The 22,759-nt window shown below is 38.9% G+C and overlaps 1 protein-coding gene across 3 annotated transcripts in view; it reads left to right on the plus strand.

Annotated features, from left to right (window-relative positions):
• LOC126188122 (protein nessun dorma-like) overlaps positions 1-19,197 on the plus strand; it is a 232,789-nt gene extending 213,592 nt beyond the window's left edge. For all 3 annotated transcript variants that reach the window (XM_049929593.1, XM_049929594.1, XM_049929595.1), the window contains 2 exons: positions 18,537-18,673; positions 18,810-19,197. In XM_049929593.1, coding sequence (XP_049785550.1) covers positions 18,537-18,673; positions 18,810-18,948 — 276 coding nt within the window. In that variant the 3' untranslated portion in view covers positions 18,949-19,197. The remainder of the gene's footprint in view (positions 1-18,536; positions 18,674-18,809) is intronic.
• The last annotated feature ends 3,562 nt before the right edge of the window (positions 19,198-22,759 follow it).

Raw genomic sequence — 22,759 nt, forward strand, 5'->3', positions numbered from 1 at the left:
TCAGTTGCCGTGCTTCATTTCTGACTGTATCACTATTAGGCTAAGAATAATACGAATATAAACATGACACGATAAGTGTATTCTTCCGCGTTTGCTGTTGTCTCACTCTAGTTTCGTAGTTTATTAGGCAGACAGGATTTAAATGAGATAGCAACAAACACGGAAGAACACATGGCAAAATGTTTATATTCTTATGGTGAATGGTGAAGAGAATACTGCTTGTGATTCACATTTCATCAGGTTACTATTAGCAACCATCTCTTCTCACAGGTAGGAAAAAATTCAGAACTTAGAGTTGGCCATATTGAAAAACATCCCAAACAGTCTTGCCAGTCGGGTTTTCGTAGTACATTGAAATTCTACTACATTCGAAGATGAACAATACAGAATTTGTATTTACTTCGTTGGATAATGTATGAAAATGCAGTGGTCAAAACTCGGGGCGGAGAAAAAAAAAGCTCGTCTTCCACCTTTTTTTTTTAATTTATTTACTGACGCAGAGGTTTTGGCGCCAGTATTTATCTTTGTGCCTACAAAGCATGCCATTGTAGCGCTACATATATTCGACGGCAGAAGTTAGTTGTGGCGGCACCTACCATCATTTTTCAGAACTTCCGCTTGCTTTGCACTCGATTCTAAGCCGCAGGCGGTTTTTTTGGATAACAAAAACCGGAAAAAAAGTGTGGCTTAGATTCGAGTAAATACGGTATACAACTCTGCTCTGTTTTTCATTTATACAGTATTAAGTCCTTCTCTCTTGACACTGTTTTTTATTTAATCTTTGAGCGTATATCTTTCAACTTTACTTTGAAAATTTCATTTCAAGCAACTGAATTCTTCTTTAGTCTTTAGTAATTTGCTTCCATATGTTAGAATAGGGGTACCCATTATTTGTAAAATTTTAACTTTGTATTGTTCCTCATCACTGGGTATTCTGTGCATTGTACCACATATCATCTGACTCTTATTTAATTTATTAGTGATGTCGTCTTCAGACTCTTAGCCAATATGGAAGCTTAACTTCTGAAAATGTGACACCTGTTCCATTGATTGATCATCGTGTACTGTTTTAAAGCATACTGGAAATTTTCCTTCGCAGACCATTACTTTATTATTTTTACGGAAATTGTTAGACAATAGCTCTTTCATATTTGATTTAAAGGATGTGTTTAAAATTGAATGTCATTTTCTATCTTCTGAATACTTATTTGCCAGCAGCAAAGAGCAGGGTATTTATATATGTGTGTCCTGTTAATCTTATACCATCTTTAATTTCCCATTTCCACTGTCTAACAGTGTTGTCTTAGTGTATGCTGGATATAGAAGGTGAAAGGCTCTATTGTTGATCTTTATTGGAATAATAGTGCATTGTCAAACAAAATTTGTGACTGGATTGAGTATTTCTTGGTAGGGCGGACACAGAATGGATGGAGAGTTATCGACAGATGTGGGAGTAATTTCAGGCGTTCCCCAGGAAAGTGTGTTGGGACCTTTGCTGTTCATATTGTATATTAATAACATTGCAGATAGTGTTCATTCTTTTTGCTGATGGTGCAGTTACCTATAGTGAAATACTGTCCAAAAAAAATCTGGACACATGTTTACCGTATTTACTCGAATCTAAGCCGCACTTTTTTTCCGGTTTTTGTAATCCAAAAAACCGCCTGCGGCTTAGAATCGAGTGCAAAGCAAGCGGAAGTTCTGAAAAATGTTGGTAGGTGCCTCCACAACTAACTTCTGCCGTCGAATATATGTAGCGCTACACAAACATGCTTTGTGGGCACAAAGATAAATACTGGCGCCAAAACCTTTTTTTTTTTTTTTTTTTTTCTCGCTGCATTTTCATACATTGTCCAACGAAGTAAATACAAATTCCGTATTGTTCATCTTCGAATGTAGCAGAATTTCAATGTACTACGAAAATCCGACTGGCAAGACTGTTATGGATGTTTGTCAATATGGCCAACTCTACGTTCCGAGTTTTTTCCTACCTGTGAGAAGAGATGGTTGCTAATAGGAACCTGATGAAATGTGAATCACATGCAGTATTCTCTTCACCATAAGAATAATACGAAAATAAACATTTTGCCATGTATTCTTTCGTGTTTGCTGCTATCTCATTTAAATCCTGTCTGCCTAATAAACTACGAAACTAGAGTGAGACAACAGCAAACGCGGAAGGAATATACGTATCGTGTCATGTTTATATTCGTATTATTCTTATGCCTAATAGTGATATAGTCAGAAATGAAGCACGGCAACTGACTAGATTTTAAATGTAAGATGACTAATTTCTGTGCAGAATTTGATGTACTAAAGAAGCGGCCGCAAAGATTTTCAAACGGAGAAAAATTTGCGCCTAACTCTCGTTCAGGACATGTTCTATCATACGCAGTCTATTATTTGGTTCTTGTTGATCATTATCAAAGAAAGCAGCAGTGTAAGTAACAACAAACTGCAGTCTCTTGCCATTGTTTGGCTAATGAGACGATTCCTCTTTTTTTTTAAAAAAAAAAAAAAAAAAAATGCGGCAGTAGCGCGCACAAAAGCAAGCCGTGCCGCGAGCGGCGACAGGCCGTAAACACGCTCTATCAGAATGCGACAAACAATGCATGACACAGTACAGTAATGCATTTTCAGCTTAGAGTGACGTAAACACCTATAACAAAGAAAACGGCACTTATCAGATCAAAGCAAAATAAGCAATCGATTCAAACCAGACGAAGCACGTGAAAAAGGAAGGGTACCCGTATAAATACGGACGGAGCACCTGACGCATAGCAATGGCTACCTGGTAAAGCTTAACTGCTAAGCTTACGACTCGAACCAAACTACTGTAGCTGTATCGTCTTTCATTCGACCTAAATTGTGTCTCATTACAATGGACCAACTTTGTTTCGATTTGGAGGTGCGGCCTAAAACTTTTCTCTCCCCTTGAATTTCGAGTCTCAAATTTCAGGTGCGGCTTAGATTCGGGAAATATTTTTTTCCTTAATTTCGAGTCTCATTTTTCAAGTGCGGCTTAGATTCGAGTGCGGCTTAGATTCGAGTAAATACGGTAGTCAGATCTGGGTCAGATTTCAAATTGTTATAGACAGCTCACTATAATAATTCATAAATGTAAAATCTGCATTTCATAAAGTAAATAAAAAAACTATGACTAAAATGTAAGCAAGTCAAAATTAGAATCAATCTACTCATACAGATATCTGGATGTTACAATTAATGGGGTTATTAAATGAAATTATCACATAGAAAAGCAATTTGCAGACTTCAGCTCAATCGGTAGGATACTGGGTAAATGTGAGCAGCTTACAAGACACACTTTCGACACTCCCCACTTCTTAAGTGTGTGGTACCCATATCAACTATGGGGGTCTGTTGACTGCATACAAAGATGTATAGCATATATAATCACAAGCTTCTTTGGCTTTACATACTGCTGTGTCCAGGAATTTCCATTATTGTTTTATGTAAGGATGTAAGGATAAATTGTCTTAATCTGAATTAACATAGAATTGTTTCTTCACTGTTGCTGTTAGAGTGGCTATTGGAGTATATGGGGGAGGGGACAGTGGTTTAATCTCAGCAAACAAACATTCATCAACACAACCACCAAAGTAAAATTCATGGGTGAAGAATCAGAATCATTTCTGGTCAAAACTGGTGTTTGGCAATGTTATGGTGTCTCTTCTACCCTCTTTATGCTCATTTTGGATAAAGTCATCTGAAACTGGGAAAAAGAACTTAAAACCAAAACTACTTAAAGGTCATATGAATTGGAGACCTAAAAATGACATCCAGATTTCTTGCCTAGCTTTTGCAGATCGTCTAGCAATACTAGTAGATGACAGGTTACAAGACAATAGCAAATGAACATGTAGAAACTCCCAAGGAATTTTTTGAAAGAGTTGGTCATCAGATATTCTTCCAAAGCCCAAGTATATCTGCTCAAAACATCGTACTGAAAGGCTGATAAAATTTGTAAAAATCAAGAGAGTCTCATACTTCACATATTTGGGCAAAATCCTTGAACTTGTAGGGGGAGAAAGAATGGCACAGAAAACCTGAACGCAAAAGCTTACAGCAAAATGTACATCACCCACAGCAAAAAATGTGTGTCCATACACATGAAAAACAGCAACTAAAATATCCTTATTATCTTGTGTATCTATTTGTATTCGGATCCCACTCCAGCTACTGCTGGGTCTGGGTGCTGACAAGTACTCTCCATTTGGCTCAGTTCTCCCACCACTTTTCTTCCTCCTCTTGTTGCCATGTCACACCTCTCCTATCCACAGATATTCTCACTCCCAGTTTTCCACCGTGTTCTGGGGCGCCCTCTAGGTCTTTTTCATTTCATCTCTATTTCTTCCATAGTTTTGGGGAGTTTCTTAACATGCCCGTACCATCTTAATCTAATTTTTTCTATTTCTTTTCTCATACTTTCTTGTTTAAGGTCCTTTTTAATTACTACATTCCTTATTTTGTCCTTTCTTGTTTTTCCCTTAACTGCTCTGAAAAATTTCATTTCCCCTGCTTGCAGTCTGCTCCAGTCCCTTTCTGTCATTGTCTATGTTTCTCCTCCATACGTGACAATAGGGAAGTAATAACTCTTATACATAAAGAGTTTTGCTTTTTCTGAAACTTCCTTATTCCAAATCAGGTGTTTTATTGTTTGGTAGAAATTACTTCCCTTCTGTAACCTCATATTAATTTCGTTGGTTATTCTTCCATCACTAGATATTTCACTCTCTAAATAAGTGAAACTGTCTACCACTTTGAGGGGTTCTCCATTCAAAGTAATATTCCCATTGATCCCTTTGTCTCTTCCAAATATCATTACTCCACTCTTTTCTTTATTTATTTTTAATCCATACCTTTTACTTATTTCCCTCCACACATCAAGTTGTAACTATACATCTACCTCTTTATCACCCCATATTACCATATCATCTGCAAAAATCATCTGTTTGGCTTTTTCTTTTACTATGTCTTTAACTGCCTTATTCATTTCCTCCATCACAACATTAAAAAGTGCAGGAGACAGAATACTTCCTTGTTTAAGTTCTTGTCTTATTTCAGAGTATTCATTGTTCCCCAATGGTGTTCTAATTCTACAATTGTGTCCTCTGTACATTGTCTTTATTACATTAATGTACCCGTCTTCTATACCCATCTTCTTCATTTTTTCCCAGAGTCTTTCCCTGTTAATTGAGTCATATGGCTTCGTCTGTGTCTGTAAAAACCATTATCCCCTTTTGTTATACTCCCAACTTTTTCCATCAGTTGACGGATAGAAAGTATCAGGTCAATTGTGCTTCTTGCTTTCCTAAACCCATGCTGTTCGTCACTCAGCTCATTTTCTGTTTGTTTCACTTATTCGATTTTGTAAAATTCTTTCAAAAATGTTGGCTGTATGACTCATAAGGGTTATTCCTCTGTAGTTTTTACAAAGTCTTTTATTGCCTTTCTTGAAGATGGGAACAATGTCTCCTTCAATTGTCAGGTTTTGTACTATTTCTCCATACACTTGACGGTACTCTATATAGCCACTATTCCCACTGGACCTGCTGCTCTTATCATGTCCACTGATGAAGTCATCAGTTCCTGGGGCTTTCCCCCCATTCATCTTCTTCACAGCTATTTCCATTTCTTCCCATGTAATTTGTCCTAATCCTGCTTACGAACTTCTCCCAATTTGTCCATTGTTTGTTGTTTCCTCGTGTACCTGCTCCTCAGCATTTAACAGTTTCTTAAAATGTTCTCTGCAGAGATGTTTTATATTCCCTGGATCTTCAGTCACAGTACCATGCTCTGTTTCCATCGTTACTGGTACTTCAGAAGCCTTCCTTTTATTTTTCATCATTTTATAGAACATTTTCTTATTGCTCTTCACATCTTCAAGTTTGTTTTGTAAACTCTTCCCATGCCATTTTCTTTGCTGTTACCTCTATATATCTTTTATGGTCCTCATCAGTTTTAGTTTTTCACCACTTTCTCCATGCTCCATTTTTTCTTCTATGCTATTTTCATTCCATTTCTCTGGCACAAATCCAGGAGTCTTTCCCCTTGTCTCTTTGTCTTGTATGCTAGTTAATGCTTGCACTACACAAAAAAGGTGATGTGGAAGATGTTGTAAAAGAGAAACCTAGAATTCTAAGAATGCTACTGCACTCCAAAAGAATAGAAGATCAATACAGACTGCATCAGGTAAAGAAGATTAATAATTTGAGTCTCGTTTCAGGGAGTTCATAGATATACACATAAAATTTCACTCACAAAACAGTGATGTACATACAGCTACTCAAAAGCATACCCTGGATCCAGCAGGTCAAAAAGGATTTAGAAATGGCTCACCTAAGTCCATCAGACATTTTCAACAAGAAATTATACAGACAAAAATTAGCAAATGGGAAGTTCTGCCAGGGAATGAAGCTATCACTAGACAAGGAACAAAGTAGACACATGAAGAAAGAGAATCAATGGAGAACTAGCAAGAGCTGCTTTTTTGCATGACACATGAATGTTCTTATTTCTCTTTTTGCATATGTTCCACAATGATTGCAGTATGAAGGTATTATTTGTACTGTACTGACACGTCATAGTGTTAGTCATAGGTGCAGGTAGTGGCTCATATGAAGTGTAACTCCTGTTTCATGCCCTATGTCACCTTCTCTCATCTGACAGTAATCTGGGCAAAAACCAGAAATATGACAACACAGGTTATAAGGCATGTAGCATTAGCTCTAGTATGTTATTTTTCTCATTCAAATTATGTCAGCTTCTCTCTTGTCTTCAGAAAGAAAACATTAATGCTCACATGTTTTCCAGACTTAAACCAAACATATGTTTCCCTTTGAGTATAAAAAAGCATGCAACATTTTATGTTACATATTTAAAATAGACACTTCAGCTATCCCTTAACAATCTAAGCATGTTATTTTAACATGTCCAAGAGATAAAACCTTCATTATTTTAAACAAGAAAAGTACTGAAAATTGAACAACTAAATATCAATATCAGGAAACATAGAATGATATTTGATGACCGTCTGGTTCAGATGAATGAAAACAGGATATGGAGAGAAGTTCTGAACGTGTCATCCACAAAAAATCTTCCTGGTCCAAATGGCATTAAGAAATTATCTTAAACAGTTAAGTCTGAATATGAAATCATGAACAGAGGAAGTATCAAAAGAGGGTTTAAGATTCCTATCTTCAGATTGGTTAAAAAAGAAACTGGTGCAAAGCGGTCAGATGTTCGGAAATAACAGCACTATGGTTGAATGAAAAAATTATTGGAAGAAACCAAAAGTTAAATAAGAAGTAATTATTTATGTGATCTATAGGAGGCTCAAATCATGTGAAGAAAAAACATGTATTAATTTCATGGGTTGTAATATTTTCAGATACTTAGCTGACATCTACTTTAACTTTGATATACTTTCGCTGTCAAGCTTTTTACTTATTCTTGACACACACACACACACACACACACACACACAAAGTGTGGAGATACTACACTAGTAAGATGTAATTTTCTTTGCATGTTGGGGGGAATTGCAATAGTATAGGTTTTGTATATTTGTTCACATAATATGTTCTGTAGCTGCCATTTTTCATTTTTTTTTTCTGCTGTTGGTACTTGCGCAATTGTTATTGTGTGGTGTAAAACATTTCTACAAGTATAATAGTATTGTTGTGGTCTTCAGTCCAGAGACTGGTTTAATGCAGCTCTCCATGCTACTCTGTCCTGTGCAAGCTTCTTCATCTCCCAGTACCTACTGCAACCTACATCCTTCTCAATCTGCTTAGTGTATTCATCTCTTGGTCTCCCTCTACGATTTTTACCCTCCACGCTTCCCTCCAATAGTAAATTGATTATACCCTTGCTGCTTCAGAACGTGTCCTAATAATAGTATAAAATTGCAATTCCTTCAGGTTTTGAACATTGTAATCGGTGATGTTCTGTTAGAGAGGCTGACGATAGAAAGTATCAAGAGATTGCTAGGTGAAAATTGCAACGAAGGTGTCTGGAGAAAAGTGAAATGAGGACTTGTCATGTCATGCATGAGAGAGGGAAATGTGTGTTAGCAGTAGCGGCTTGAGAGTGTTTTTCCAGTGAATTGTATGGAGTGCTGCAGTGTCCACCATAGATCATGAAACTAAATATAAACTGCTTGGAAACTGAAGCGTTGCAAGGTGGATTTGAAAATGTGACATGCAGACAATGGAGTCATCTATTTCTGGAGTGGATGGTTTTCACCTTGTTGGATGGACTGCAAAATTAATGGGTGCATAAATTAAACTGATTTTCAGTGTAAATTATTGCACTGTGAAAGCTACCAATTAGTGCAGTTGTTCCAAGTTGACTTCGCTGCTTGAACAGTAAGTACTGTAAATCTGAAGTAAAAAAATTTAACTTCTTGTCACAAAATAATAATACAAAAGCTATGGTGTTTGGACTGTGCAGCCATGTGTAACCAAGTGCACATTTTCTTATGCACATCACGGACTGTGATACATAAAGTGGTTTTCGCCTTAAATTAATATGAGAACTAAAATGTTTGAACACAGGGAGAAATTATTATTGTGCACAGCAGTGTCATACGTATCGTGTGCTTACTGGATGAAGCACATTTCATGTGTGATGCCATCTTGCAGGTATTTCAGTCAACGAGGGGACTGAAAATGTTGCACTTCACTTCACGTGTGTAATGAATTGCCTTTTCAAGGATCCAAGTACAGCAGCAATTAATAATGAAGATTACACAACTAGTCAATGGACATCCAACATAGAATGAAGACATGCTGGAGTCAACAGCTAAGTGGTTGTTTATCAGACATCATAAATCATCAGAAGCTCTTATCTCGCGGCCAAATGTCAGCAAGCATTTTGTAATAAACATATCATTTTGTACTGAAGCTATTTTTACAGCTCTCATTGTTGCAATGTTTATCATGTAACTTCAATCTCGGGCATTTTAAATAACATTTTCATTGATTTCAAAAGTTTAAATCAAACTCAATTTCTATGAATTCTGAAGGTGCAGGGGTAAAACACAGGTAGTGGAAGGACATTTACAATTTGCATAGAAACCAGATAGCAGTTAATGGGTCGAGGGGCTTGAAATGAAAGCAGCGGTTGAGAAGGGATTGAGACGGATGGGATTGTAGCCTATCTCCGATGTTATAAAATCAGGATATTGAGCAAGGAGTAAAGGAAACGAAAGAAAAATTTGGAGTAGGAATTAAATCCATGGAGAAGAAATAAAAACTTTGAGGTTTGCCGACAATGTTGTAATTCTCTCAGAGATAGAGAAGAGCAGTTGAATGGAATGGACAATATCTTGAAAGGAGGATATAAGATTAACATCAACAAAAGCAAAACAAGGATAATGGAATGTAATCGAATTAAATCAGGTGATGCTGAGGGAATTTGATTAGGAAATGAGACACTTAAAGTAGCAGATGAGTTTTGCTATTTGGGGAGCAAAATAACTGATGATGGTCAAAGTAGAGAGTATATAAAATGTAGACTGGCTATGGTAAGGAATGTGTTTCTGAAGAAGAAAAGTTTGTTAACATCAAGTGTAGATTTAATTGTCAGGAAGTCATTTCTGAAAGTATTTGTATGGAATGTAGCAATGTATGGAAGTGAGACATGGATGATAGTTTAGACAACAAGAGAATAGTAGCTTTTGAACTGTGGTGCTACAGAAGAATGCTGATAATTATATGGGTAGATCACGTAACTAATGAGGAGGCACTGAACAGAATTGGGGAGAAGAGGCACAACTTGACTAGAAGAAGGGATCAGTTGGTAGGACATGTTCTGAGGCATCAAGGGATCACCAATTTAGTACTGGAGGAAAGCGTTGAAGGTAGAAATCGTAGGAGGAGACCAGGAGATGAATACAGTAAGCTGATTCAGAAGGACGTAGGCTGCAGTAGTTACTTGGAGACGAAGAAGCTTGCGCAGGAGTAGCATGGAGAGCTGCATCAAACCACAACTACTATGAAATGACTTTCCATAGCAAATACATTTTTGCCCGTTCTTTATCTTTTGACACTGCATTCATTCTGGTAGCATTTATGACTACTGCATAATTATCTGCACTGGCACAGTTTTTTCCTTCAGTTTTTGTGTTCTTCATCATTTGCTACATATAAACATGTAATTGTAGTGTACATAACATTACTCCTCACTTTTGCATTTTTATCTAAATCACTTGTTGAATTTTGTTCTGTTTAGTGCAATGTGCTAGTGAAATATGTCTGTCACATTGTGTCAGCCATTAAGCAGCTGGTTACAACCAATCACGAAAAAGTAGATGAAATTTCATTGATGAGGCATTTAGACCACTTGAAAACTTCAAATCTGACACATGTGCATTGCATTGTATTTTGTTTAAATATTGTCAGAGTTAAATATAATGGGAATTAGTGAAGTGTGGTGGCAATAAATACAGAATTTCAGAAATGTGAAGGCACTGCCAAATGTCTTGGAACTACTAATACTTGTACTGTTCAACTTTCATTAGTTCTTATGAACTGCTACAGTTTGTGAGAAAGTGACATGTAGGACAGACATAAACTTGTTGGATAGCAAGGAAGATAAGGCTAATTCCCATGGCAGTCCTTTGCTTGTTGTTCTGAGCTCTAACAGGGATTTCCCTTCTTATTACTGGTATTCTATATAAAAGCAACTGGATAAGTGTGCTCATTAGTATACCAGGAAAATTTTGCTTCTGCATTTTGGCAACCAGGATGACATTGTCTTCTTGTTTTTCTGGTTATGGTCTTCAGTCGTACAACTGATTTGATGCAGCTCTCCACAGTAGTTCATCCTGTATAAGGGTCATCATCTCCGACTAACTGCCACAACTAAATCCATCTGAACCTTCTTACTGTACTGAAACCTTGGCTTTTCTATGAAGTTTTTACTCTTCACAGATGTCTCAGGATGTGTCCTAACAATCGATCCCTCTTTTAGTCAAGTTGTGCCACTGTTTCCTATTTCCCCAATACAGTTCAGTGCCCCTTCATTAGTTATTCAATCTACCCATCTAATCATCAGTATTCTTGTGTAGCACATCAGTTGAAAAGTTTCTATTCTATTCTTGCCTGAACTGTTCATTGTCCACGTTTTACTTCCATACAAATATGTATAGGAAACATTTCCTAACATTTAAATTTGTATTTGATATTGACGTATTTCTGTTTTTCAGAGACATTTCTCTTTTCTGTGCCATTTAATGTATCTAATATTGTTAATTACAAGGCAGGATATCCTCTCACTGTGGTACAGGTAGTGTTAGGTTTAAGCATTTTATCACACAGAGTTCATGCTAACCTAACATATATGCCACCATTCTTCCACCAATTCTGTGCTTTGCATTCTGATATCTGGATTAATATACATCAACTTGTAATTCAAAAAGTGTTCAGTCAGTGAGATAGTTGTGGTGTGAGTCTGTGCGGTAGCAGCTGCACAGGTGGCAAACTCTTGTACACATTCATGGAAGGCTCTTTGGAAACTGTAAAAAGCAGTCCTAGACTTGTGGTTCTCACATTTAGCAAGTCCCTGTGAGTAACACAGCTGTTCATTGGCAGTGCAAGTGTGTCAGAAAGACCTCATGTCCAATGTACGTGATGTGTGATGTCTTTATGTCTGCGATGGAAAGTATCCCCTTACTATGACCATTACACAGCTAATACTGTGTACTGATTATCACATTTCTTGCATAATAACAATGACTTCATATATCATCTGGCTGCAATGCTATGTCAATGGAAATATTTGTATTATTAAATGTTCTCAGTGCACTTGTAGCATTAAACGTTGATGAAAATCTGGACACCTGACAATTTTCAGCCTTTTCATCATCAGGAGATCAACTGACTGTTGAAGGTGGCACAAATGGTGCAATATCACTCAGTGTGTGTGCCTGTTTCCATCACAATATATAATTTGAGACATACTCTGAGCAATATCTCTGTATCGAATATCTGCTTCCATCCATTCCTTAGTGCAAATCCCATATCTGTATTAAAGTTGTTCACACACATTTTAATCTTCATAGCCTCACTGATCATTGAGGTCCATTTGCTTGTAGTGGGGTTAGAATCTGTGTTTACTGGAACAAGATTTTGTGCTTATTCATTAGTCTGTCTTTAAGGAAAGTGGAGTTGGTTTTTTAGATTTGTGTACTTTGTGTTTTGCTTATATTCAGTACAGTGTTGAGGAATAGTTCCAACATTCTGTCCCATATAACAGTTGCAACATTTACAGGAAATATTGTAAACACCTGGAACTCTTGATCAGTTTTTTTAATGGAAACAGTTGTAATCCCATGTCTGTTCAAGATTCATCAGCTTTTACTCAATTTTGCTCCAAGCAATAGAAGGAATATCATGTGCTGATCCTGTTAAGTTGGCTCAGTTGATTTCAGTATGTATTTTGTAGAGACCGCAGGAATTGATTTAATGTGCTCAACTGCCCATATTGTTTAGACACAGAGAGTTTATTTTGGTACCAATATGATTCTACACAATATGCTGTTAGTTCTATGTATCAGAGTATCCAAATAGTTCTCTTTTTGACAGGATGATGGAAACTGTGCATGTTGAGACAGTGATATGTGAGGATCGGTTTATGATACACCAAGTGGCTGGGCTGACCTAGCTTAACACTCAACCAGAACATCCAAAAAAGGGTACATTCCTTCCATTTCCACAGTGATATACTAAAAGCATATTGGGTTAGAAGCATCTCAGAACAAAAATAAACCATCTGACCACTGTCTACAAACAAATTGGCTATCAGACACATAAAATCAAGTCAACTATAGTAATAAAAAATGAACCAAATTTTCTAAAGCAACACGACAAGCCATAGTGTGACATTCCTTTTGTTCTGTGGAGCAACATCGCATAAAATCTGACATATCTCAAACACAAACATTGTTAAAACTGTTTTTAAGCCACCTAAGCCAACCACTGAGTTGTTGTGCCCTCTGAAGAATGAATAGGCATGGTCTCAGATCACAGAAGCTTACAATATACCACATAAATATGGCAGTAGTTACATGGGACAAACTATTCTAACTAGAGCTGTATTGAACATAAACATTACATACTGTACAGAAATCCTGAAAAATCACAAAGTGATTGTAGTAACCAAAACCAACTGCGGGAACGCCTTGGGCTGCGGATCAGAGCCGCCAGGCGGGGAAGCCACCGGCAGTGGAGCATGCACCACCGGGTAAACACAGGATGAGTCGGGCGACAGACCAACGACAACTGACAACAACCTACCACGATCAACTATGACTGACACAACAAGGAAGAGATAAACAACGGAGGCTTGTGGAAACCACAACACCAAACGCCAACAGTAAATCCACTCAGAACCAGAGCCAGGCAAATGTCAACAACGAGCAACGACTAGAACGCAGTACTGCTGAGATAGAAACGAAATCCAGAGCGAGTACCAGGCTGACTGGACTACGGCAGAGCGGGTCCCTATATACGAAACCGGAGGGAGCGGCTATTGGCCGCTGTCCGCACGTGGTGTAGCGGTGGCGGGCGCCACTGCGCGAAATAGCCGTCGTGGAGGTGGAGTCCTCTATGGGCTGAACACGTCCAGTTGTTCTGGCGCGTGTTCGACTTCCGCGGCAGAAGGTACTAGAGTAATGAAGAAGCACAAAACCCTGTCTGTGCTGACACATATTCTACCCCACACTTCAGACAACTACAATTCAATGGGCAATGAGACTGTGGAAATTAGAATGTGTGTGAATAATTGTAATAAATAGATGGTATTTGCAGTCAGTAGTGTATGGAACCAGGCACTTGATACAGAGAGATCGCATAGGAGTACGTTCCATGTTATATACCGTGATAGTAGCAGATGCTTTGAGTGATGTTTCATCGTTGTCACCAGTGTACTGCTGGTCATAGTGGCACTACTATATCAGATACATGGGGGAAATTTTGTTACTACTCTGACACTCAGTTGCTTTTGTGACAATTACAATTGCGGACAATGTGGAAAGTTCTGATTTTCATCAGTAATTGATGTGACAAGTGTGCTGAGAACATTTATTATGAGTTACGAGGGTGGTTTGAAAAGTTCTTGGAACAGAATAGAAAAAAAAAGTACTTACATCACTGTAACTTTTTTTTTTTTTTTCAATGTAGTCCCCTCGTAGATTTATGCACTTGGTCCAATGATGTTCCAGTGTCTCGATCCCATCTTGAAAATGAGTTTCCTCCAGGCCTGCAAAATAGTTTTCAACTCCGGCTATCAATTCTTTGTTACTTACCACCAAGAAAAATTTTCAGATTTGGGAAGAGATGGAAGTCCTACTGAGCCATATCAGGTGAATAAGGCAGGTGTGGCAACAATTTATACCTTAGTTCGTGTAATTTTGCCATGGCAACGCCACATGTGTACGGTCATGCATCAAGAGTCGCGACACCCATCTTGCAAATAATTTTTTCATTTCTAATTCTCCAGTTAAAATGTAATGTACCCTTTCAGGTGACATCTTGCAAGCATGAGCAATTTCACGCACTTTCAAACGGTGATCGTCCATGAACATTTTGTGTGCTTTCGCAATGATTTCTGGAATAGTGACACATCTTGGCTGACCACTCTGCAGATCTTCATATAAGCTCTCCCAATCAAATTTAAATTCATCTGTCCACTTGGCAACAGTTGAATATGAAGGAGCAGAGTCTCCCAGTTTGTTGTTGTGGTCTTCAGTCCTGAGACTGGTTTGATGCAGCTCTCCATGCTACTCTATCCTGTGCAAGCTTCTTCATCTCCCAGTACCTACTGCAACCTACATCCTTCTGAATCTGCTTAGTGTATTGATCTCTTGGTCTCCCTCTACGATTTTTACCCTCCACGCTGCCCTCCAATGCTAAATTTGTGATCCCTCGATGCCTCAGAACATGTCCTACCAACCGATCCCTTCTTCTAGTCAAGTTGTGCCACAAACTTCTCTTCTCCCCAATCCTATTCAATACCTCCTCATTAGTTACGTGATCTACCCACCTTATCTTCAGCATTCTTCTGTAGCACCACATTTCGAAATCTTCTATTCTCTTCTTGTCCAAACTAGTTATCGTCCATGTCTCACTTCCATACATGGCTACACTCCATACAAATACTTTCAGAAACGACTTCCTGACACCTAAATCTATATTCGATGTTAACAAATTTCTCTTCTTGAGAAACGCTTTCCTTGCCATTGCCAGTCTACATTTTATATCCTCTCTACTTCGACCATCATCGGTTATTTTACTCCCTAAATAGCAAAACTCCTTTACTACTTTAAGTGTCTCATTTCCTAATCTAATTCCCTCAGCATCACCCGACTTAATTTGACTACATTCCATTATCCTCATTTTGCTTTTGTTGGTGTTCATCTTATATCCTCCTTTCAAGACACTGTCCATTCCATTCAACTGCTCTTCCAAGTCCTTTGCTGTCTCTGACAGAATTACAATGTCATCAGCGAACCTCAAAGTTTTTACTTCTTCTCCATGAATTTTAATACCTACTCTGAATTTTTCTTTTGTTTCCTTTACTGCTTGCTCAATATACAGATTGAATAACATCGGGGAGAGGCTACAACCCTGTCTCACTCCTTTCCCAACCACTACTTCCCTTTCATGCCCCTCGACTCTTATAACTGCCATCTGGTTTCTGTACAAATTGTAAATAGCCTTTCGCTCCCTGTATTTTACCCCTGCCACCTTCAGAATTTGAAAGAGAGTATTCCAGTCAACATTGTCAAAAGCTTTCTCTAAGTCTACAAATGCTAGAAACGTAGGTTTGCCTTTTCTTAATCTTTCTTCCAAGATAAGTCGTAAGGTCAGTATTGCCTCACGTGTTCCAACATTTCTACGGAATCCAAACTGATCTTCCCCGAGGTTGGCTTCCACCAGTTTTTCCATTCGTCTGTAAAGAATTCGCGTTAGTATTTTGCAGCTGTGACTTATTAAACTGATAGTTCGGTAACTTTCACATCTGTCAACACCTGCTTTCTTTGGGATTGGAATTATTATATTCTTCTTAAAGTCTGAGGGTATTTCGCCTGTCTCATACATCGTGCTCACCAGATGGTAGCGTTTTGTCATGACTGGCTCTCCTGAGGCCATCAGTAGTTCTAATGGAATGTTGTCTACTCCCGGGGCCTTGTTTCGACTCAGGTCTTTCAGTGCTCTGTCAAACTCTTCACGCAGTATCTTATCTCCCATTTCATCTTCATCTACATCCTCTTCCATTTCCATAATATTGTCCTCAAGTACATCGCCCTTGTATAAACCCTCTATATACTCCTTCCACCTTTCTGCTTTCCCTTCTTTGCTTAGAACTGGGTTGCCGTCTGAGCTCTTGATATTCATACAAGTGGTTCTCTTCTCTCCAAAGGTCTCTTTAATTTTCCTGTAGGCAGTATCTATCTTACCCCTAGTGAGACAAGCCTCTACATCCTTACATTTGTCCTCTAGCCATCCCTGCTTAGCCATTTTGCACTTCCTGTCGATTTCATTTTTGAGACGTTTATATTCCTTTTTGCCTGCTTCATTTACTGCATTTTTATATTTTCTCCTTTCATCAATTAAATTCAATATTTCTTCTGTTACCCAAGGATTTCTATTAGCCCGCGTCTTTTTACCTACTTGATCGTCTGCTGCCTTCACCACTTCATCCCTCAGAGCTACCCATTCTTCTTCTACTGTATTTCTTTCCCCCATTCCTGTCAATTGTTCCCTAATGCTCTCCCTGAAACTCTGTACAACCTCTGGTTCTTTCGGTTTATCCAGGTCCCATCTCCTTAAATTCCCACCTTTTTGCAGTTTCTTCAGTTTCAATCTGCAGTTCATAACCAATAGATTGTGGTCAGAATCTACATCTGCCCCAGGAAATGTCTTACAATTTAATACCTGGTTCCTAAATCTCTGTCTTACCATTATATAATCTATCTGAAACCTGTCAGTATCTCCAGGCTTCTTCCATGTATACAGCCTCCTTTCATGATTCTTGAACCAAGTGTTAGCTATGATTAAGTTATGCTCTGTGCAAAATTCTACAAGGCGGCTTCCTCTTTCATTCCTTCCCCCCAATCCATATTCACCTACTATGTTTCCTTCTCTCCCTTTTCCTACTGACGAATTCCAGTCACCCATCACTATTAAATTTTCGTCTCCCTTCACTACCTGAATAATTTCTTTTATCTCGTCATACATTTCATCTACTTCTTCATCATCTGCAGAGCTAGTTGGCATATAAACTTGTACTACTGTAGTAGTCATGGGCTTTGTGTCTATCTTGGCCACAATAATGCGTTCACTATGCTGTTTGTAGTAGCTAACCCGCACTCCTATTTTTTTATTCATTATTAAACCTACTCCTGCATTACCCCTATTTGATTTTGTATTTATAACCCTGTAATCACCTGACCAAAAGTCTTGTTCCTCCTGCCACCGAACTTCACTAATTCCCACTATATCTAACTTTAACCTATCCATCTCCCTTTTTAAATTTTCTAACCTACCTGCCCGATTAAGTGATCTGACATTCCACGCTCCGATCCGTAGAACGCCAGTTTTCTTTCTCCTGATAACGACGTCCTCTTGAGTAGTCCCCGCCCGGAGATCCGAATGGGGGACTATTTTACCTCCGGAATATTTTACCCAAGAGGACGCCATCATCATTTAATCATACAGTAGAGCTGCATGTCCTCGGGAAAAATTACGGCTGCAGTTTCCCCTTGCTTTCAGCCGTTCGCAGTACCAGCACAGCAAGGCCGTTTTGGTTAATGTTACAAGGCCAGATCAGTCAATCATCCAGACTGTTGCCCCTGCAACTACTGAAAAGGCTGCTGCCCCTCTTCAGGAACCACATGTTTGTCTGGCCTCTCAACAGATACCCCTCCGTTGTGGTTGCACCTACGGTACGGCCATCTGTATCGCTGAGGCACGCAAGCCTCCCCACCAACGGCAAGGTCCATGGTTCATGGGGGGAGTCTCCCAGTGTATTCTCCAAATTGATGTGAATGTCCTTTGCTTTCATACTTTTCTTTACAAAGTACTTAATCACTGCTCGATTTGTGTTTGTTTGTGTGTCTATCGACCTGCCAGCGCTTTTGTTTGGTAAGTCTCATCATCTTTCGTTTTATATATATATAAACACACACACTAAAAATCACTATGTGGGAACAACAACAGAGGCACGTCACTGCCACAGCTCTCTTCCAAGAGCACTGACATGCCATGTGTTTACAGCCAATAGTCCAATAACTGTCACATGAACAACTCGTTGTGCTAGTGCTGACCTATTGTGGCTATTCCGAGAACTTCTCAAACCACCCTCGTACATTTCAGTTACCTTTTAATTCAGACCAATATTTCAGCAATTGCCAACTGCATTGTAAACATTCCTTCTGCTTCCTTAAATGTGTGACTTATCAAAAATGGTGCTGTTTGTTATAACCGTGAATAATGTTTAATTTACAGGTTTTTGACGGGGCAAAACTATACTTACATGACTCAACAGTACTAAAATGCAAATTTTATGGAATAAAATGTGATGTTCATAGTGTTGAATTGATAAATAATGATTACAGAATTGGTTCAGAAGAACTTTTAACGAAGTAGGTATTTTAATTTATTTTGTGGTACTCTCAAATAATACAAGTATCACTCTCAAATAATAAAAGTAACAAAGTTCTCCTATTTTTCTATTTATTTCACATTTAAAATGCAAGTTATGACATTGTTTTGTTACAGTATTAGTGAAATAAAATTGGACAGCACAACAGTTGAAGACAATGCTAAGGGGGACGTCATCATTATGAAGAATCACGAAAGCTGTCTTTATGATTATCTTGAGAATATGCCATTTTATTCAGCTGCGACCATAAAATGACACACATTTTTTACCTTTTTGTGTTGTGGTGTAAATACTACATTAACAAAATCCTTTGAATCTTTCCTACTATTTCTTAGAATTCTTTTTAACATTATAATAAGGAGTCTTGTGTTCTACAATGTTTTATAAGCAATTTGTCTCAGTGTTTCCAAGGAAGAAATGAAAAGAAAGAGCTCATCGATTTTGTATCTTGACAAAGCATAAAAACTCTCTTTTTAAATGAATAAAGCAATTAAAAACTCAAAAGTAGTTGGTGATTTCCTGAGTTACATGACTGTAAGGAGTTCCATACACTTCTTTGGACTAGTAAAGAAGTCAGCAACAATTTGATCTTCATAATGTAAAAAACAATGAACAATTGTACCTCTGTCCTGTATGTTGTAAAATGACTGTTACTTCACATTCTTCTATAATAATATTAATAATATAGAGCTTTTGCTAACAGAATTAAAGGTTACTTACCACAAAATTTGACCTTCAAGAAAAAAGATGTGAAACTAGCACTCACCAACCAAGAAAAGTGCAAAGAACTTGCACATTACTTTTCCAACCGTATTAATCGTCCTGAACCGTCCAAACGATTCCCACACACATCCCCAAGTTACGCGAAACCCGACGCCTATCCACAGACACAAAAAGAAATCCGACACCACATCACAAATCACACAGATCATTCAGGACGTAATGCAAAGTGAAGAACTCCCGGATGACTGGAATTGCACATTCATCCACCCACTTCACAAAAAAGGACACAAATCTGAAGTGAATAACTACAGAGCTCCCTCCTTTCCATTCCTTACAAAGTCTTCTCCGCTTGCCTCTTACAGTGCACACAAGAACAACTTGAACCACTGATGTGTGAATATCAAGCAGAGTTCAGACCTCACAGATCAGGCAATGAACAAATAGGTTAATAATTGGCTCCTTTTACCGACCCCCCGACTCAGCAGCATTAGTGGCAGAACAACTGAGAGAAAATTTGGAATACATTTCACATAAACTTTCTCAGCATGTTATGGTCTTAGGTGGAGATTTCAATTTACCAGATATAGACTGGGACACTCAGATGTTTAGGACGGGTGGTAGGGACAGAGCATCGAGTGACATTATACTGAGTGCACTATCCGAAAATTACCTCGAGCAATTAAACAGAGAACCGACTCATGGAGATAACATCTTGGACCTACTGATAACAAACAGACCCGAACTTTTCGACTCTGTAAGTGCAGAACAGGGAATCAGTGATCATAAGGCCGTTGCAGCATCCCTGAATATGGAAGTTAATAGGAATATAAAAAAAGGGAGGAAGGTTTATCTGTTTAGCAAGAGTAATAGAAGGCAGATTTCAGACTACCTAACAGATCAAAACGAAAATTTCTGTTCCTACGCTGACAATGTTGAGTGTTTATGGAAAAAGTTCAAGGCAATCGTAAAATGCGTTTTAGACAGGTACGTGCCGAGTAAAACTGTGAGGGACGGGAAAAACCCACCGTGGTACAACAACAAAGTTAGGAAACTACTGCGAAAGCAAAGAGAGCTTCACTCCAAGTTTAAACGCAGCCAAAACCTCTCAGACAAACAGAAGCTAAACGATGTCAAAGTTAGCGTAAGGAGCGCTATGCATGAAGCGTTCAGTGAATTCGAAAGTAAAATACTAGGTACCGACTTGACAGAAAATCCTAGGAAGTTCTGGTCTTACGTTAAATCAGTAAGTGGCTCGAAACATCATGTCCAGACACTCCGGGATGATGATGGCATTGAAACAGAGGATGACAAGCGTAAAGCTGAAATACTAAACACCTTTTTCCAAAGCTGTTTCACAGAGGAAGACCGCACTGCAGTTCCTTCTCTAAATCCTCGCACCAACGAAAAAATGGCTGACATCGAAATAAGTGTCCAAGGAATAGAAAAGCAACTGGAATCACTCAACAGAGGAAAGTCCACTGGACCTGACGGGATACCAATTCGATTCTACACAGAGTACGCGAAAGAACTTGCCCCCCTTCTAACAGCCGTGTACCGCAAGTCTCTAGAGGAACAGAAGGTTCCAAATGATTGGAAAAGAGCACAGGTAGTCCCAGTCTTCAAGAAGGGTCGTCGAGCAGATGCGCAAAACTATAGACCTATATCTCTGACGTCGATCTGTTGTAGAATTTTAGAACATGTGTTTTGCTCAAGTATCATGTCGTTTTTGGAAACTCATAATCTACTATGTAGGAATCAACATGGATTCCGGAAACAGCCATCCTGTGAGACCCAACTCGCTTTATTTGTTCTTGAGAACCAGAAAATATTAGATACAGGCTCCCAGGTAGATGCTATTTTTCTTGACTTCCGGAAGGCGTTCGATACAGTTCCGCACTGTCGCCTGATAAACAAAGTAAGAGCCTACGGAATATCAGACCAGCTGTGTGGCTGGATTGAAGAGTTTTTAGCAAACAGAACACAGCATGTTGTTATCAACGGAGAGACGTCTACAGACATTAAAGTAACCTCTGGCGTGCCACAGGGGAGTGTTATGGGACCATTGCTTTTCACAATATATATAAATGACCTAGTAGATAGTGTCGGAAGTTCCATGCGGCTTTTTGCGGATGATGCTGTAGTATACAGAGAAGTTGCAGCATTAGAAAATTGTAGCGAAATGCAGGAAGATCTGCAGCGGATAGGCACTTGGTGCAGGGAGTGGCAACTGACCCTTAACATAGACAAATGTAATGTATTGCGAATACATAGAAAGAAGGATCCTTTATTGTATGATTATATGATAGCGGAACAAACACTGGTAGCAGTTACTTCTGTAAAATATCTGGGAGTATGCGTGCGGAACGATTTGAAGTGGAATGATCATATAAAATTAATTGTTGGTAAGGCGGGTACCAGGTTGAGATTCATTGGGAGAGTCCTTAGAAAATGTAGTCCATCAACAAAGGAGGTGGCTTACAAAACACTCGTTCGACCTGTACTTGAGTATTGCTCATCAGTGTTGGATCCGTACCAGATCGGGTTGACGGAGGAGATAGAGAAGATCCAAAGAAGAGCGTCGCGTTTCGTCACAGGGTTATTTGGTAACCGTGATAGCGTTACGGAGATGTTTAACAAACTCAAGTGGCAGACTCTGCAAGAGAGGCGCTCTGCATCGCGGTGTAGCTTGCTCGCCAGGTTTCGAGAGGCTGCGTTTCTGGATGAGGTATCGAATATATTGCGTCCCCCTACTTATACCTCCCAAGGAGATCACGAATGTAAAATTAGAGAGATTAGAGCGCGCACAGAGGCTTTCAGACAGTCGTTCTTCCCGCGAACCATACGCGACTGGAACAGGAAGGGGAGATAATGACAGTGGCACGTAAGGTGCCCTCCGCCACACACCGTTGGGTGGCTTGCGGAGTATAAATGTAGATGTAGATGTAGGTGTAACCGTCACTGCTGACATTTACACTGAGGTGAAAAAAGTCATGGTACACCTCCTCATATACTGTCAGACCTCCTTTTGCCTGGCACAGTGCAGCAGTTCTATGTGGCATGGACTCAACAAGTCATTGGAAGTCTACTGCAAAAAATACCAAGCCTTGCTTTGTCTATAGCCTTCGGTAACTGCAAAAGTGTTGCTGGTGCAGGATGTTGTGCACGAACTGGCTTCCCAATTACATCCTGTAAGTGTGTGCTGGGTTTCATGTAGGGCAATCTGCGTGGGCAAATTGTTCACTCAGATTGTCCTAAATGTTCTTCAGACCAGTCGTGAACAATTGTGGCTCGGTGATGTGACATTGTTGTATGGGAACATGAAGTCCATGAATGGCTGCAAATA

The sequence above is a fragment of the Schistocerca cancellata genome, chromosome 5 (assembly GCF_023864275.1).
Source record: "Schistocerca cancellata isolate TAMUIC-IGC-003103 chromosome 5, iqSchCanc2.1, whole genome shotgun sequence".
In the NCBI taxonomy this organism is placed as follows: domain Eukaryota; kingdom Metazoa; phylum Arthropoda; class Insecta; order Orthoptera; family Acrididae; genus Schistocerca; species Schistocerca cancellata.